At 43.0% G+C, this 18098-nt stretch overlaps 1 protein-coding gene across 1 annotated transcript in view; it reads left to right on the top strand.

Moving 5' to 3' along the window:
- Window positions 1–4024: 4024 nt before the first annotated feature.
- The window catches only part of LOC124139728 (pre-mRNA-processing factor 6-like), a 33498-nt gene continuing 19424 nt past the window's right edge, over window positions 4025–18098 (top strand). Inside the window, exons 1-11 of the mRNA XM_048400670.1 lie at window positions 4025–4159; window positions 4656–4715; window positions 7100–7190; window positions 8294–8491; window positions 9449–9543; window positions 10583–10664; window positions 11036–11146; window positions 15762–15856; window positions 16024–16088; window positions 17310–17437; window positions 17599–17725. Of these exons, the coding sequence (XP_048256627.1) occupies window positions 4071–4159; window positions 4656–4715; window positions 7100–7190; window positions 8294–8491; window positions 9449–9543; window positions 10583–10664; window positions 11036–11146; window positions 15762–15856; window positions 16024–16088; window positions 17310–17437; window positions 17599–17725 (1141 nt within the window). The 5' untranslated portion in view covers window positions 4025–4070. The remainder of the gene's footprint in view (window positions 4160–4655; window positions 4716–7099; window positions 7191–8293; window positions 8492–9448; window positions 9544–10582; window positions 10665–11035; window positions 11147–15761; window positions 15857–16023; window positions 16089–17309; window positions 17438–17598; window positions 17726–18098) is intronic.

The following is an 18098-nucleotide window of genomic DNA, read 5'->3' as shown; positions in this document are numbered from 1 at the left end:
ATATACTGAACAACAAAAGTTCCTGTGACATTGAAAAAGATTTAATGCAAAGTTATATTTTTTACTAAATCTGAAACAATTTCGGTTTGTAACAGATAAAAGACTCCTGTAAGTGTTCAAATGGTGTAAAAAAAACATGAACATGCCAAAATGTCAATTTACAAATCAATAGCGTGTGTGTCCACCTGTGGTTGCGATGCAAGCAACACATCTTCGTCTCGTGCAACGGACCAGGCGTCGCACAAAGTCCTGTGGGATATCTGTCCATATCTGCTGGAGCATGTTTCGAAGTTCCTGGAGTGTCTGTGGAACACGTGGTTGACGTCGAAGGCGCCGATCCATCTCATCCCTAATGTGCTCGATTGGTGAGAGATCAGGGGAGCGAACCGGCCAGGGGATAACATTCACGTTGTTTTGTTGAAGGGATACCTGAACAAGTCGAGCAATATGAGGCCGGGCGTTGTCATGTTAATGGTAATGCCTGGGCCATGACGACGCAAAAATGGTAGAACAACAGGGCCGATGATCTCGTCGCGGTTGCCCTGTCCATTGAGATTTCCCTCTACCGCTATCAAACGGGTCCTCTGGCTTGCTGTAATCCCACCCCATACCATAACGCTGTCACCCTCGAACCGTTCTTCTTCCATGACACAATGATTGACGTAACGTTCACCTCTACGTCGGTACACTCGAATCCGTCCATCGCTGTGGCTGAGGTGAAAACGAGACTAGTCAGTGAATAGAACTTGTCTCCACTGCATGGCCGTCCAGCGTAGACGCTGTCTGCACCATTGTAGACGTGCTTGACGGTGGTTTCCTGTCAAAATAGGACGTCTGGCGGGTCTTCTTTCAACAATCCCTGCACATCTGAGGCGGCGACGTACGGTTTTTGAAGATATTCTTCGACGGCCAGGGGTGCTTTTTACAGTCACTGTTGCTGGCTGGAATCGATTTCGTAGGTGTGTTGTTCGAATCCAGTTGTCTTGTCAATTATTGGTTACGCGTGGCCTGCCACTCCGAGGATGGCCTCTGACTGCATTCGTATGTTGCCAACGTTGCCATAAACACCAAATGGTGTTTCTGTGGACCTTAAATTGTCTTGCAACATCACGTTGACTCGCTCCTGCTTCAAGCATAGGAATGGCTCACAGACGCTCATTTTCGGACAGGCGTGGCGTTTCGTAATGTTGAATAATTGCGTAATTTTGTTGTTTTTTCTGAGTGGTTGTTGTCAGCACGATGCTAAACAATGCATATCGAATCCAGTTAACGCACGTTTTTATACCCATTCTTGGGTAGTGAAATGCATGGGGCTTGCATAAAAGTTAACTTTTGCATGGAATGGATGCTTTTCTGTAGCAGTTGCGTTTTTGTGCCTTGATTCCATACATGTACTACAATATTAAAAAAAACAACTTTACTTGTATGAAAAATACACTAAAATATTGGTGTCACAGGAACTTTTGTTGTTGAGTATATTTGTATTTAGATGCAGGTATTTTAATCTGGTCAGTTCATATTTCCTGACCTCAGTTCGCGCCCCAGTTTCACCTACAGGGTTTGCGTGTATTTTCTTGGACATTAATGTTATCAATAATATTATTTACCATCATACATGTATGGGGATACAAATATATACATAGTTACTGTATCTTACACACATCATTCAATGCATTGGTAAAAAACAATAGTCCAGTCTATTTCTATGATGTCGTCCGTGTGACGATGTGAATGAATATAACTATATCTGAATGTGAATGTGGCGTACCCTTACATATACACTCTTCTAAAAAAGAAAGGCACAGGTAGATTTTTAGTAAATTTATTGCACCAAATAAAGTCGATATATTTAATTAAATATCATAGATACAAATATGAAATTTTGGAGCTCGATAGTCACATGATGTCGTTGTACAAAGGCATTGAAATATGTTGTCATGTCATATAAGGCCACAAGGTTGCGCTCGTCACGATATGACTGAAATATTGCCGATGTGACGTAAAGCATTAACTCACTCACTCACTCACTCACTCACAAGGTTGCGCTGAACTCAGTATCTCGTGTGACCGCCCCGGGCAGCAATCACGGCTCTGCCTCTACTCGGCACTGACTGGATAAGTGTACGAATTCTTTTCTGCGGAATACTGCGCCATTCTGCTTGTAATGCGTTGGCCAGTTGTGGGATTGTCTGCGGCGTGTTCTGATGTTGACGTACACGTCTCGACGGCCAGGGCAATACGTTGATGTTGGTGTTATGAAGGTAGTCTACCGTGACACGAGCTGTGTGCGATGGAGCGTTGTCCTGTTGAAACAGCTCCCGCTGGTCAATAATTGGAAGAAGGTGAGCTCGAACAATTTGATTCATGTAGCGATTTGCTGTCGAATTCACGTACACAATGTGGGGCATAACGCACATTTCGACGACGATAAACATGTTGTCTTCCATCTCGCGGACTCGTCTCCAGTTTCTCAAATTTCAAGGCTGAAAGGTATGGCACAAACGCAAGCGTCGCTGTCGATCGATCAGTTGCAAAACAGGGACGATAAATGGTCTTCTGGGTCGGATTCCAGCCTCGCGAAGATGGTTCCTGAGAGTCTGGTCCGATATCCTCCTCAAACCAGGGATAACTCTCGGTCGGCCGCTTCTCGAACGGTCTGCAGTGGAATTGAACTGTGTGTCGGTGCTGAGGTGGACGTTGAAGTTGCTTGCAACAGAAGACTCATCTCGTTGGAGACGTCCTATGGCGATGTTCCGATCGGCAGCGCTGAGTCTCGGCATTTTCGAACTTGATAAATGTTGACAAAAGAATGACAAATTATTGGCTTAGCTTGCCTTTTTATAGTCACTACCACGAATTACGAATGCTATAACTTACACGTGCTTTTTTTTTCCTTTACTGTTTTCCTCCATGACATTTTTGAGCAAGTGTGAAAACAATGCCGTTTAAGACATTGCAAATCGACAATGGCTGCGTTTTGACGCACCGTTTGTCGAATATCAGACAACCAACATTTTCCAATAACATATATCCAATATATATACGGGATTTTTTGTTGTGGTCAGGTTCGATGAACTGCATACCTGTGCGTTTCTTTTTTTTAAGAGTGTATATGTCTATGTGTGTGTGTGTGTTTGTGTGTGTGTTTATGTATTTATATATGTATTATTTATATTTATTAACATATATATATAAACGTGTGTATTTACGTAAGTATAATTATGTTTCAAGGCGTTTGTTCTGACCGTCGTCATTAAATCCTCCTTACATAGAACGACCAGTGTTATTTTTTAACATCCCCGGTTATAGTGAATGAGTGAGTGAGTGAGTCTGGTTTTACGCCGCTTTTAGCAATATTCCAGCAATATCACGGCAGGGGACACCAGAAATGGACTTCACACATTGTACCCATGTCGGAATCCCTATACTATAAACGTTGTTATAAAAGTACATTAATTGAAGAAGATGTTATCCATAAATCCTCTACTGTGTCCCCCGTCAACTTCCAAGAAATGCTAACAAAACAGTTAAAAAATGGTTATTTGTTGGTGCGGTACAGGTATTGGGTTTGCAGTGTTTCGGCGACTGTTTTCAGTCTTGTAACGTTTTGGTAACATTTGTAATGTTTTGGTCAAATCCAATTTCATGTGTAAACTTTCCCACCAATTCAGCGAGCCTGACCACCCGATCCCGTCAGTCGTCTCTTATGACATTCATAGTCGCCTTTTAAAGAATGGGTAGCTGAAGATGACAGATAAACAACATACATTTTGTGAAATTCAAACTGGAGATAAAGGTAGGAAATCAGAGTACATTATAAGAAGCGGCGGTCTTTAACCAGCAGTAAAGCTCTTTTAAAACAGAACCTTGCTTATCGACATGAAAAATCAATTTAAGAGAACCAACAACATGCGCGAGTTCGAATAGAATACGTTCCTTTTTTATAATCAACACACAGCTAGCGTTGTTTTGCATCCTAACCAAGGCTGTCAGGAGTTTCCGAGGAACCAATCAAATAACAGTATTGCCTGTCTACTCGCACCTGCGATCGACGGAAACTGAACGTAAAGATGTCGGTACAGTCTTTAGTAAGCAAGAAGAAACGAAGTTTCATCGGGTTGCCGGCTCCACTTGGCTACGTGCCAGGTCTTGGAAGAGGGTAATGAACTGTTGTACCTCTGGTTTTAATTCTGTGGTTATGTCAAGTGTATAAAACATTCATTCTTTGTGAGAATAGTTATTGTCCGATAATCGATCACATTATTAAATGAAAGCTGAGTAAGTAAGTTGCACAGCATTAGGGGAACATCAATGTAAACGTGCTGTTTTGTTAATGAACCCAGACATTTACTCGTTTAAAGGTCATTTCGTCGAATTCGATCACATGTGTGAGTCAGAAGACGGTAATAGCAGTAGTGGTATTTGGGTATTTGACACATGTATCATTGTATGGGCTTTGTATGAACTTTCACTTATTTTCTTCTTACAACTAAAACTGAAGTTAAGATTATGTTTATTTCCTTTAAAAACCTTGGAAACCATTGTGAAAATATAGATTCATCATTGTTGTTGTTTTATTAAAGAATCTTTAATATTTGAAACTGTTATAACTTTAAAAAATGCCTCATTGTCATTCAAATATCTTCATCTTCCAGAGCAACAGGATTCACAACTCGATCTGATATTGGTCCAGCCAGAGATGCCGATGATATTCCGTATGTATTATATCAGAACTTGTACACATGGTATATCAATGCAGGGGTAGATTTAACTGGCCAGTTCAAATTACAAAGGGATTGCTGAAACGTAAAGTAGAAGGCCCTTCTTGCTGGTCAACATTTCTCCCCTTTTCCATGGACACTACTCATGAATCATGTAATTTTGATAAGAAAATATTTAGGGGGAATGAGGTCTTGTGAATGGTTAACCGACAGAAAGATATATGTCATTCATCTCAGTAGAATGACAACCAGTTGTCATTTTGTTATGTTGTGTGCAACGACATCTTTATTTGCTCATAAATCAACATGAAATGAGCCAAGGTATAATCTTATGACGGCAGGAAAAGGCATTTCAGGGGTGAGGCATTCTAAAATTTTCAGAGCCCCTCTAGCATGTCTAGGTGGCGATGTGACCATAGGTTCGGCCACTTCGTGACCCCCACCATTTAGTCGTAGGCCAGTTTGGAGTAGGGCCAGTAACTTTCAAAAGGAGCAAGCCCTGCTGGCTACATACATATTTGTAGTATAATCTACCTTTGCAATGACGACTGTAAGAGGTTTGTGGAAGTTGAATGCCAATCCATTCCACTCCCGATCCTTCGTATATCATTTCTACCGTGTCATTTTTGGAATTCTGCCTTCTGATGGGTCTGCCAGAGGTATTGAGTCTGCGTTAGCATGGTCAGAACATGATTGCTGATGACCGCATTACCACGAAAACAAATATTTATTCAGAAGCACAGGTTTTGCAAACCTGCATTTTGACAATTTCAAATACTGATCTTACTTCTATGATATTGTTAAATAACATGTTGCCTACATTATTTACCACATGTGTTGCAATATATTTCACAGCTTCACTTTTGCCTCTTCTCTTATCACCTGCTGTGACATCATTTCTTCCGTGTCACATTGCTCAGACTTCACATCTGTAGAACTTTATGATAACTTCTTTTTTTCTAGGGATGCCAATTTGAATAATCATTATTGCAAACAGGATATCTACCTAATGAGTTTATTGTGTCTCACTGAAGAGATTTACGTATTATGGTGATATTATTATTGTGGTACATATACAGTCAAGTCTCGTTAATCCGACACTCGGCTTTATCCGACACAAATGATGGGAACCGATTGATTCAGCGCTATTTAGTCCCGTTAATCCGACATTCTCGCACTCCGACTCCGACACACCTAATTTGCAACGAATTACCAAAATCACTCATTAATCAGTCTCGTTAATCCGACACAGTGGTCAGCGTACTCCGTGGTCATCTGCCCGCGAGTACACAACCCCGTGTTTTGACACGCACTGGCTGCAGAGATTAACTTTAACAATTAACACTAGATGCCGGGATCATAAAGAATTTCAAGCTTTATTATAAGAAACAAATGAAATTACACCTCGACAATGTTGATGCTAAAGAGCCACCAGCCCTAGACGTCAAGCGAACAGGGGACTTTGAGAAATGTGCCTTCAAAATGTGAGAAACAGAAAACACTGACAGACTATTTTAAGTAGATGAAGCAAGTTGTTAAGACAGTAGCACTTGCATTTACACGAGGAAACACACGGTTATTATCTATCGTGAAGATGTCCGATTTTCGATCACAAATCACTTAATTTCGTTCATCCGACATACTCGTTAATCCGACACAATCATGTGCAACCAACGATGTCGGATTAACGAGACTTGACTGTATGTAAATTAAAACCGACCTTCTCTGATCACCGAATTTGCCCTTTCAACCTACTGAAAATATTCTGCTCAATCAAAGAAACATCACTAATTCATTTCTTCTATAACCAAAGAGTTGTGTCATGGTAGAATGGATATAAGCCTGGTGTGTTTTCAATGTAGAAGTTTCAAAATTTGATTTGATTCCTGTAAATTTTTCAGCTTCAAAACTTCAATAATCAAATCTACGTTCGAAATTGGAAACACTCTTGGTTTATCTCCTTACTGACTATTTGTTATGACATTGTCCACAAGTCATACTACAGGGTTTGATAAACTGGACAAATGCCAGTAAATATAAAACAGAATCTGTAATTGTTGATCATGTTGATGAGAGTGGTCAAACTGGCTCGTAGAACATATGACATGCCGCAGTCCCCTTATTTTATTTCAAAAAATTTAGGTTTAACATGTTCAGCAGAATGAATTATCAGAATTGTATTTGTGGTATGAAAATGGGAAAACATATTTTAATTTTGCTAATTTTCATGCAAGTTTCCTAAAGAGCGGTGATATTTCTCTTGCAATGGGCCTTTTGGGCTACCTGAAAAAGTTTGTCAAACAGTTTACACACACTGTACAATTTCATTCTCTGATGATCCTTTCTAAAGGCCTCTTCATGTATTATCCTGTTTCTAGTGAGGACCGTCATGCTCCTCCAATAAAGAAGTCTAAGAAAGATCAGGAAGAAGATGAGGAGGAAGACTTGAATGACGCCAACTATGATGAGGTCAGTTACAGTCACAAACATTACCATGATCATGAGGATTAAGAAAGTATTCTTTGAAGAATATAATGGGCTTGATCAGTGTTTGTGATTGATGTTTTATCTGCCTGGGACAGGGTTTTTTGTATCTGTCAGTCATAGGACATGTATTGATAGCAAGACAAATGCCAGACATCACTATTTTTTACGGTCAGTTTCATTTTCATAAAGTTAAGAATAAGATACAAATATGTATACCAGATAGATTCAAATTCACTCTAGTAATACTGTGACTCAAGTGGCAGTAATACTGTTAGCTTGACTGTGACTCTAGTGACAGTAATACTGTTAGCTTCACTATGACTCTAGTGACAGTAATACTGTTAACTTCACCATGACTCTAGTGTCAGTAATACTGTTAGCTTCACTTTGACTCTAGTGGCAGTAATACTGTTAACTTCACCATGACTCTAGTGTCAGTAATACTGTTAACTTCACCATGACTCTAGTGTCAGTAATACTGTTAGCTTCACTATGACTCTAGTGTCAGTAATACTGTTAGCTTCACTATGACTCTAGTGTCAGTAATACTGTAAGCTTCACTATGACTCTAGTGTCAGTAATACTGTTAACTTCACCATGACTCTAGTGACAGTAATACTGTTAGCTTCACCATGACTCTAGTGACAGTAATACTGTTAGCTTCACTGTGACTCTAGTGTCAGTAATACTGTTAGCTTCACTGTGACTCTAGTGACAGTAATACTGTTAGCTTCACCATGACTCTAGTGTCAGTAATACTGTTCACTTCACCATGACTCTAGTGTCAGTAATACTGTTAGCTTCACTATGACTCTAGTGTCAGTAATACTGTAAGCTTCACTATAACTCTACTGGCAATAATACTGTTTGCTTCACTGTGACTCTAGTGGCAGTAATACTGTTTGCTTCACTATGACTCTAGTGGCAGTAATACTGTTAGCTTCACTATGACTCTAGTGTCAGTAATACTGTAAGCTTCACTATAACTCTACTGGCAATAATACTGTTAACTTCTGGTTGATGTAATCCTCCAAAAGCACAATTAACTACCAATTCACCTGATCAGAACAACAATTGCATTCCAGTTTGCTGGCTATGGGGGTAGTCTCTGCAGTAAGGACCCTTACGACAAGGATGACGAGGAGGCAGATGCCATATATGATGCTGTTGACAAACGGATGGATGAAAAGAGAAGGGAGAGGAGAGAGGAAAAGCTTAGGGAAGAGCTGGAGAAATTCCGTCAAGAAAGACCCAAAATTCAACAACAGTTCTCTGATCTAAAGGTGATAGAATTTTGTCTGTCATAGTTAGCATGTCATTGGGGTCATTGTTTTGTCGCTTGACGTCACTCAGTAACATTTGTTGTTTTGTTTTTCTGACTCACCAAGAATAGCTGAAATATTGCTGACACAGCATATAGCACTGAGAGAATAACCAACAAGCTACAAGGAATTACCGATTATCTGTCTGGTGTTAATTTACAACATTCATTCAAGTATTTTATATATTACCATTTTATGAGAGAAATAAAGAAAAATATGTGACATGTGAACCCTAAGGAGAAACTTCACTGAAAATAGCCTACCGTATTCGACGTAATAAGCGCCCTGCTCTAATACATGTAATAAGCGCCCACGGAGGTATTTGCTAATATATTGGCAAGTGAACAATCCCAAATAGCACCCCTTCCAATTGATCAATGTTCACAAGACTTATTTATTCGCGTACAATACGCACTCGTGCGTTAAATGCACCCTTAATTATGGGCAATTAAATTCTAGAAAAATATATCTGTCGTACATAAACATTTCAGGCTGTCAGCATAAACCACGAAATTTATCTTTCAACTCTGTTTTTTTTCACCAAAATAATATTCTAATAAGAGCCCCCTATTTCTAATTTTGAGAGCGCACTGAGCGCTTATTACGTCGAATACGGTATTGTACATATGATGTTATTTAATCAATTCTCTCTATCCAACGACTGCCTCTGTTTCACGAGCAGGAATCCAGGCCAAAGCTGGCCAAGTGACTACAATGGTAAATGTAGACATGGTAGAAGATGACAGTTTATGGCTGGTTGCTTTTTGTATTATTTGTATTTATTAAGTCGTGTTCTGAATTTGTGATAATTTTGGTTATGAAGCCAATATTATTGTTTAGAAAATCTATTGCAATCCTCTGTTAGGATGAGATTATTGTCAGGAATATGTGCAGCAATTCTGTGATTGTATCTTACAGAGAGATCTTGCTGATGTGACAGTCACTGACTGGAACAACCTGCCAGAAGTTGGGGATGCTCGGACCAAGAGGCAGAGGAACCCACGGACAGAGAAGTAAGCCCTTCACACAGTCTTACTGGTCAATACCAAACGGTGCATAGTGTCACTGTCAGTGAGTTTCACTGTCACCGAGCTGGGGATTACAGGAATGGACTACACACACTGTAACCTTGTACACAGGGTCACACTGAGTATGGTAATAATTTGACAGGGGGACATATATACACAACTGATATTCAGATGTTAGGAACACTGAACACCCTCCTTGATTATTATCCCCCGCCATCTAAGGGATACATGTCAAGACTGTTTCGAAAGTTGGGACTGCCTCCGTGGTAGAGTGGAAGGTCCAGGGTTCGATCCCCGGCCGCGTCATACCAAGACGTTAAAAGATGGTACTTGTTGTTACCCGGTCTGGCGCTCGGCATTAAGGGGCTAAAACAAGGACTGGTCGGCTCGGAGTCAGTATACTGTGTCTGAGTGGGGTATTCATGTTAAACTGCGGCATGGTATCTCAGTGAGCTAGCACTATAAATCGGCATCGGTCTGGACTAGTACAAGCAACCACACAAACACACACACACGTACATGCACATCGCTATATAAGTGCAATAATCTTGGACGCGACGTTAAACCCGATTTCACCTCACCTCACCTTTGAAAGTTGGTCCTGTAAATTAATTTTTTTCTGAGTTACTTCCCTTGCTTTTAGATTTTGAGCATACACAGTTTTGGCCCTTGATCCATGTTATTTTACAAAGTGCGTGGTGTTCAGCGTTTAACTTATCTAAGTGATACTAAGTGGTACTCATCAAGACTGAGTTCAAGAATTGCTGCCATAAATTATTATTTTCCATTTTGAAAGGATGTTATCATGGTTATAGCTCCCTGTTACAGTCCACTGTGTGGGCCATAGTCCGTTCTATAAAAACCTGATTTGAAGGATTACAGGTACTGATAACTGCCAAGAATAATTCCAAACATTGTATGCAGTGAGTGAAGCCAGTGATGCCTTCACAGTGTTATTGATGGAATGTTGTTAAAATGTAAGATGGCATGGCTGTAGTTAACTGATGACATGCCTCTGTTGCAGGTACACACCCGTCCCGGACAGCATCCTGGCTAGAGCAGCAGCATCTACAGGGATGAACAGTGCGCTGTCAGAGAAAGAACAGGTATCTTCTTATTATGAATGATAAGCATCCATGGAGCAAATGAATGCTTCAGTTGGAAGACAACTGTCTCAATTCAAATGAAGGATGCAGTCAATAATAAAGATTTACGTGGAGGTCTTTAGATTAAGATACTACAGCAGAAATCTAAACATGCTCAAGGACCCTCTTTCCAACACTGGCTTTATTTTATGAGATAGTTTCCTGAAAGTACACCTTGTCTAACTCAGCGACTGAACGAAAAACTTTTGTTTAATAATATTATGTTGTTGGTATGTGCATGACATTTGTGTATTGATGTCACAAACTAGAGGACGACTTAGAGAGCTCAGATGTTGAGTGTCAGGTTTTGAAGATCAGAGTGTATGTTCCAGCAATATGGAGGTCTGTCAACACCGGCCGGCTTCTCCACCCCCAGCGGGGACATCGACATGAAGAAGATTGGTCAGGCCAGGAACACACTGATGGGCATCAAACTGACACAGGTATGTAGTAGGGTGTCCTGTATGATAGGCATCAGGCTGACACAGGTATGTAGTAGGGTGTCCTGTATGATAGGCATCAGGCTGACACAGGTATGTAGTAGGGTGTCCTGTATGATAGGCATCAGGCTGACACAGGTATGTAGTAGGGTGTCCTGTATGATAGGCATCAGGCTGACACAGGTATGTAGTAGGGTGTCCTGTATGATGGGCATCAGGCTGACACAGGTATGTAGTAGGGTGTCCTGTATGATAGGCATCAAACTCACACAGGTATGTATTAGGGTGTCCTGTATGATAGGCATCAGGCTGACACAGGTATGTAGTAGGGTGTCCTGTATGATAGGCATCAAACTCACACAGGTATGTATTAGGGTGTCCTGTATGATAGGCATCAAACTCACACAGGTATGTAGTAGGGTGTCCTGTATGATAGGCATCAAGCTGACACAGGTTTGTATTAGGGTGTCCTGTATGATAGGCATTAAGCTGACACAGGTATGTAGTAGGGTGTCCTGTATGATAGGCATCAAGCTGACACAGGTATGTAGTAGGGTGTCCTGTATGATAGGCATCAAACTCACACAGGTATGTAGTAGGGTGTCCTGTATGATAGGCATCAAGCTGACACAGGTTTGTATTAGGGTGTCCTGTATGATAGGCATTAAGCTGACACAGGTATGTAGTAGGGTGTCCTGTATGATAGGCATCAAGCTGACACAGGTATGTAGTAGGGTGTTCTGTATGATGGGCATCAGGCTGACACAGGTATGTAGTAGGGTGTCCTGTATGATAGGCATCAGGCTGACACAGGTATGTAGTAGGGTGTCCTGTATGATAGGCATCAAACTCACACAGGTATGTAGTAGGGTGTCCTGTATGATAGGCATCAAGCTGACACAGGTTTGTATTAGGGTGTCCTGTATGATAGGCATCAAGCTGACACAGGTATGTAGTAGGGTGTCCTGTATGATAGGCATCAAACTCACACAGGTATGTAGTAGGGTGTCCTGTGTGATAGGCATCAGGCTGATGCAGGTATGTAGTAGGGTGTCCTGTATGATAGGCATCAGGCTGATGCAGGTATGTAGTAGGGTGTCCTGTATGATAGGCATCAAGCTGACACAGGTATGTAGTAGGGTGTCCTGTGTGATAGGCATCAAACTCACACAGGTATGTAGTAGGGTGTCCTGTGTGATAGGCATCAAACTCACACAGGTATGTAGTAGGGTGTCCTGTGTGATAGGCATCAAACTCACACAGGTATGTAGTAGGGTGTCCTGTGTGATAGGCATCAGGCTGACACAGGTATGTAGTAGGGTGTCCTGTGTGATAGGCATCAAACTCACACAGGTATGTAGTAGGGTGTCCTGTGTGATGGGCATCAGGCTGACACAGGTATGTAGTAGGGTGTCCTGTGTGATGGGCATCAGGCTGACACAGGTATGTAGTAGGGTGTCCTGTGTGATGGGCATCAGGCTGACACAGGTATGTAGTAGGGTGTCCTGTGTGATGGGCATCAGGCTGACACAGGTATGTAGTAGGGTGTCCTGTGTGATGGGCATCGGGCTGACACAGGTATGTAGTAGGGTGTTCTGTATGATGGACAACAAGCTGACACAGGTATGTAGTAGGGTGTTCTGTATGATGGACATCAAGCTGACACAGGTATGTAGTAGGGTGTCCTGTATGATAGGCATCAAGCTGACACAGGTATGTAGTAGGGTGTCCTGTATGATAGGCATCAAGCTGACACAGGTATGTAGTAGGGTGTCCTGTATGATAGGCATCAGGCTGACACAGGTATGTAGTAGGGTGTCCTGTAGGATAGGCATCAGGCTGACACAGGTGTGTAGTAGGGTGTCCTGTATGATAGGCATCAGGCTGACAGAGGTATGTAGTAGGGTGTCCTGTATGATAGGCATCAGGCTGACACAGGTATGTAGTAGGGTGTCCTGTATGATAGGCATCAGGCTGACACAGGTATGTAGTAGGGTGTCCTGTAGGATAGGCATCAGGCTGACACAGGTATGTAGTAGGGTGTCCTGTAGGATAGGCATCAAGCTGACACAGGTATGTAGTAGGGTGTCCTGTAGGATAGGCATCAGGCTGACACAGGTATGTAGTAGGGTGTCCTGTATGATAGGCAGGAAGCTGACACAGGTTTGTAGTAGGGTGTCCTGTAGGATAGGCATCAGGCTGACACAGGTATGTAGTAGGGTGTCCTGTATGATGGACAACAAGCTGACACAGGTTTGTAGTAGGGTGTCCTGTATGATAGGCATCAGGCTGACACAGGTATGTAGTAGGGTGTCCTGTAGGATAGGCATCAGGCTGACACAGGTATGTAGTAGGGTGTCCTGTAGGATAGGCATCAAGCTGACACAGGTATGTAGTAGGGTGTCCTGTAGGATAGGCATCAGGCTGACACAGGTATGTAGTAGGGTGTCCTGTATGATAGGCAGGAAGCTGACACAGGTTTGTAGTAGGGTGTCCTGTAGGATAGGCATCAGGCTGACACAGGTATGTAGTAGGGTGTCCTGTAGGATAGGCATCAGGTTGACACAGGTATGTAGTAGGGTGTCCTGTATGATAGGCATCAGGTTGACACAGGTATGTAGTAGGGTGTCCTGTATGATAGGCATCAAGCTGACACAGGTTTGTAGTAGGGTGTCCTGTAGGATAGGCATCAGGCTGACACAGGTATGTAGTAGGGTGTCCTGTATGATAGGCATCAGGTTGACACAGGTATGTAGTAGGGTGTCCTGTATGATAGGCATCAAGCTGACACAGGTTTGTAGTAGGGTGTCCTGTAGGATAGGCATCAGGCTGACACAGGTATGTAGTAGGGTGTTCTGTATGATAGGCATCAGGCTGACGCAGGTATGTAGTAGGGTGTCCTGTAGGATAGGCATCAGGCTGACGCAGGTATGTAGTAGGGTGTCCTGTATGATGGACATGAAGCTGACACAGGTATGTAGTAGGGTGTCCTGTATGATAGGCATGAAGCTGACACAGGTATGTAGTAGGGTGTCCTGTATGATAGGCAGGAAGCTGACACAGGTATGTAGTAGGGTGTCCTGTATGATAGGCAGGAAGCTGACACAGGTATGTAGTAGGGTGTCCTGTATGATAGGCAGGAAGCTGACACAGGTATGTAGTAGGGTGTCCTGTATGATAGACATCAAGCCCACACAGGTATGTAGTAGGGTGTCCTGTGTGATGGGCATCAAGCTGACACAGGTATGTAGTAGGGTGTCCTGTATGATAGGCATCAAGCTGACACAGGTATGTAGTAGGGTGTCCTGTATGATAGGCAGGAAGCTGACACAGGTATGTAGTAGGGTGTCCTGTATGATAGGCAGGAAGCTGACACAGGTATGTAGTAGGGTGTCCTGTATGATAGGCATCAAGCTGACACAGGTATGTAGTAGGGTGTCCTGTATGATAGGCATCAAGCTGACACAGGTATGTAGTAGGGTGTCCTGTATGATAGGCATCAAGCTGACACAGGTATGTAGTAGGGTGTCCTGTATGATAGGCAGGAAGCTGACACAGGTATGTAGTAGGGTGTCCTGTATGATAGGCAGGAAGCTGACACAGGTATGTAGTAGGGTGTCCTGTATGATAGGCATCAAGCTGACACAGGTATGTAGTAGGGTGTCCTGTATGATAGGCATCAAGCTGACACAGGTATGTAGTAGGGTGTCCTGTATGATAGGCATGAAGCTGACACAGGTATGTAGTAGGGTGTCCTGTATGATAGGCATCAAGCTGACACAGGTATGTAGTAGGGTGTCCTGTATGATGGACATCAGGCTGACACAGGTATGTAGTAGGGTGTCCTGTATGATAGGCATCAAGCTGACACAGGTATGTAGTAGGGTGTCCTGTATGATAGGCATCAGGCTGACACAGGTATGTAGTAGGGTGTTCTGTATGATAGGCATCAAGCTGACACAGGTATGTAGTAGGGTGTCCTGTATGATAGGCATCAGGCTGACACAGGTATGTAGTAGGGTGTCCTGTATGATAGGCATCAAGCTGACACAGGTATGTAGTAGGGTGTCCTGTATGATAGGCATCAAGCTGACACAGGTATGTAGTAGGGTGTCCTGTATGATAGGCATCAAGCTGACACAGGTATGTAGTAGGGTGTCCTGTATGATGGACATGAAGCTGACACAGGTATGTAGTAGGGTGTCCTGTATGATAGGCATCAAGCTGACACAGGTATGTAGTAGGGTGTCCTGTATGATAGGCAGGAAGCTGACACAGGTATGTAGTAGGGTGTCCTGTATGATAGGCATCAAGCTGACACAGGTATGTAGTAGGGTGTCCTGTATGATAGGCATCAAGCTGACACAGGTATGTAGTAGGGTGTCCTGTATGATAGGCAGGAAGCTGACACAGGTATGTAGTAGGGTGTCCTGTATGATAGGTACGTAGTAGGGTGTCCTGTGTGATGGGCATCAATCTGAGACAGGTATGTAGTAGGGTGTTCTGTAGGATTGGCGTCAAGGCCACACAGGTCCTTGTAGTGTTTCGCTACTGTCCAGTCATGCTAGTGGTGATACACTAATGTCCAGTATTGATGCATGTCTGTTTTTCCCGCCAGGTCTCGGACTCTGTAGCAGGCCAGACTGTTGTTGACCCAAAAGGCTACCTGACTGACCTTCAATCCATGTTGCCCTCTCATGGAGGAGACATCAAGTACGTCCCTTACGCTTGACCCATACACATTCTACCTGACATGCAACATTTAGTGAGTTGTTTCCCAGACTAGGGAAGTAAACTTGGATAAAACATTGACAAGCCACACCAGAATCTATCCATGTCAACATCATGTGTGAAACTAAGCCATGTTTTGTATGCTTCAGTGATGTGAAGAAAGCCAGACTGCTGCTGAAGTCAGTGAGAGAAACCAACCCCAAACACCCCCCAGGTGAGGAGGACTGTGCAACCAGCACACCTGGCCATGTGCTGCACCTTCTTTCAACACCTCATAATAATTCAACATTTTATATAAAATAAAACCTATATTCTAAATCGTGTGAGGGCGCCAGTGGAGACTAAGTCCCAAGAGCTGGCTGACATTGGGTTGGAGTGATTGCCCTGTGTCACCATCTTCCCAAGGCAAGCGTGTCCACTAGCCTATATCAAAGCCTAGTTTCTACGCTAGCCACATGAAGGCCACTTTTCTTGGCTCGACCATGTCAACACCTCGCGTAGATCACGGGTTGTGCCCCTTGTAATGAAAACGTGATATCCAATCCTATGGCTGTTCTGATCTTGTATAGCTTCACAAAGATGGCAACTACCATAGGTGACGACCTAGTCGCTCAGATAATGAAAACATTCATGATTTCATGCCTGACAAAAAATCATAGGCAGTCGTTGGGGGGTTTAAAAGATAAAAAAGACGCATTCATGTCAACAAAGACAGGCAGCAGTAAGTCTCTTTCATACGAAGATGTACCAGCCGTGGATGTTGATTTTGTGAAACATTCTCTGATTGGACTATTGATATGTGTGATAGTCGAATCATATTTAGCACAGGCAAGTGGGCTTGATGTGGCAAGGGTGGAAGGACTTCGATAAAAAGGTTTGTGGATGCTCTTGCCTCAGGAATATGGTGCCTGTCACCGTCCCAGGTTTGCCATGATCTCATCATGTGCATGTTGATCTGGAATAGCTGTGATGTTGCATCAAATAGCCTTCAAGTGAGTCGCTGTTTATGTTCTGAATCATGCACGTAGTTACACATGGTTGTCATGTACATGATGTAAAGCAGTGATTAGGTGGGGCACGGGTGGCCCAGTCGTCTAAGGCGTTGCGATTCGCTGTGAAGAATTGCGTCCCTCACAAACCTATGATTGTGGGTTCGAATTCTGGTTCACCCTGTTTACGTTTCTAGGTTTGTCAGCACCATACCCGTGCTCGTGGGTTTCATCGAAGTGGTAAACATCTGAGACCTGCATCACCTCAGGCTTTCCTCCCACATTAAGCTGAAACGCTGTGATATAACTGGCATACTGTTAAAAGCCGCGTTAAACCCAACTCACTCACTCATTGATTAGGATCAGCCCCATATATGTGCTTTTGGGTTTCACCACTGTGTTATAGTTGAAATCACGTCAAGTGAGTATTGGTGTGACTGTTTCAGCATGGATTGCGTCGGCTCGTCTGGAGGAGGTGACTGGCAAAGTGCAGGCAGCTAGGAACCTCATCATGAAGGGATGTGAGGAGTGTCCCAAGAGTGAAGACGCCTGGCTGGAGGCTGCCAGACTCATGGTGAGATTGCTTCCTGTGTCTTATAACAGTTGTAACTTTTATTCAAATGCTTTGTTTGACAGAATTATTTGCTTCTTGCATATTTGCATATTGATAAAGATCCGCGAAAGACTCGGCTATGTCCTGTTCTGCCTGTACTAACCTCTGTCTCTCCTTGTCAGCCCGGGGACCAGGCCAAGGCTGTGGTGGCACAGGCCGTCCGACATCTCCCCAGCTCAGTCAGGGTGTGGATCAAGGCTGCTGACTTGGAGCTAGAGCTGAAGGCAAGGAAGAGAGTGTTCAGAAAGGGTAAGAACAATATCCAGATCGTAGTCACAGATGAATAACAAGCATGCCAAGGAAATCATATCTATTCATATGAATATTCATATTGTTGTTTCCAATCACTTGAATCTGGTTACCTGTGTCATGTGTATGTATACCTGTGCATCTGTTTGTGGGGAAAAGCAGGATATTTCAGTTTTCAAAGCTGCAACACATCTTTAGCATGTGTCATGATTGGGGAAAATGTCTCATTGTGGTGGACCCAGTTATCTCAACACTCAACCACCCCCATCAGCAGAATAGGTCCTTGTTGCATCATATTCATAAGATCCTGGGATGCCTTATAGTGTATAGGGTTGAGTGTCTGCTTGGAGAGTGGAAGGTTGGTGGTTAGAAG

This window comes from Haliotis rufescens, unplaced genomic scaffold (genome assembly GCF_023055435.1).
Source record: "Haliotis rufescens isolate VD_foot unplaced genomic scaffold, xgHalRufe1.0.p SCAF_1, whole genome shotgun sequence".
Lineage (NCBI taxonomy): Eukaryota > Metazoa > Mollusca > Gastropoda > Lepetellida > Haliotidae > Haliotis > Haliotis rufescens.
This window is presented reverse-complemented; position numbering and strand designations above follow the sequence as displayed.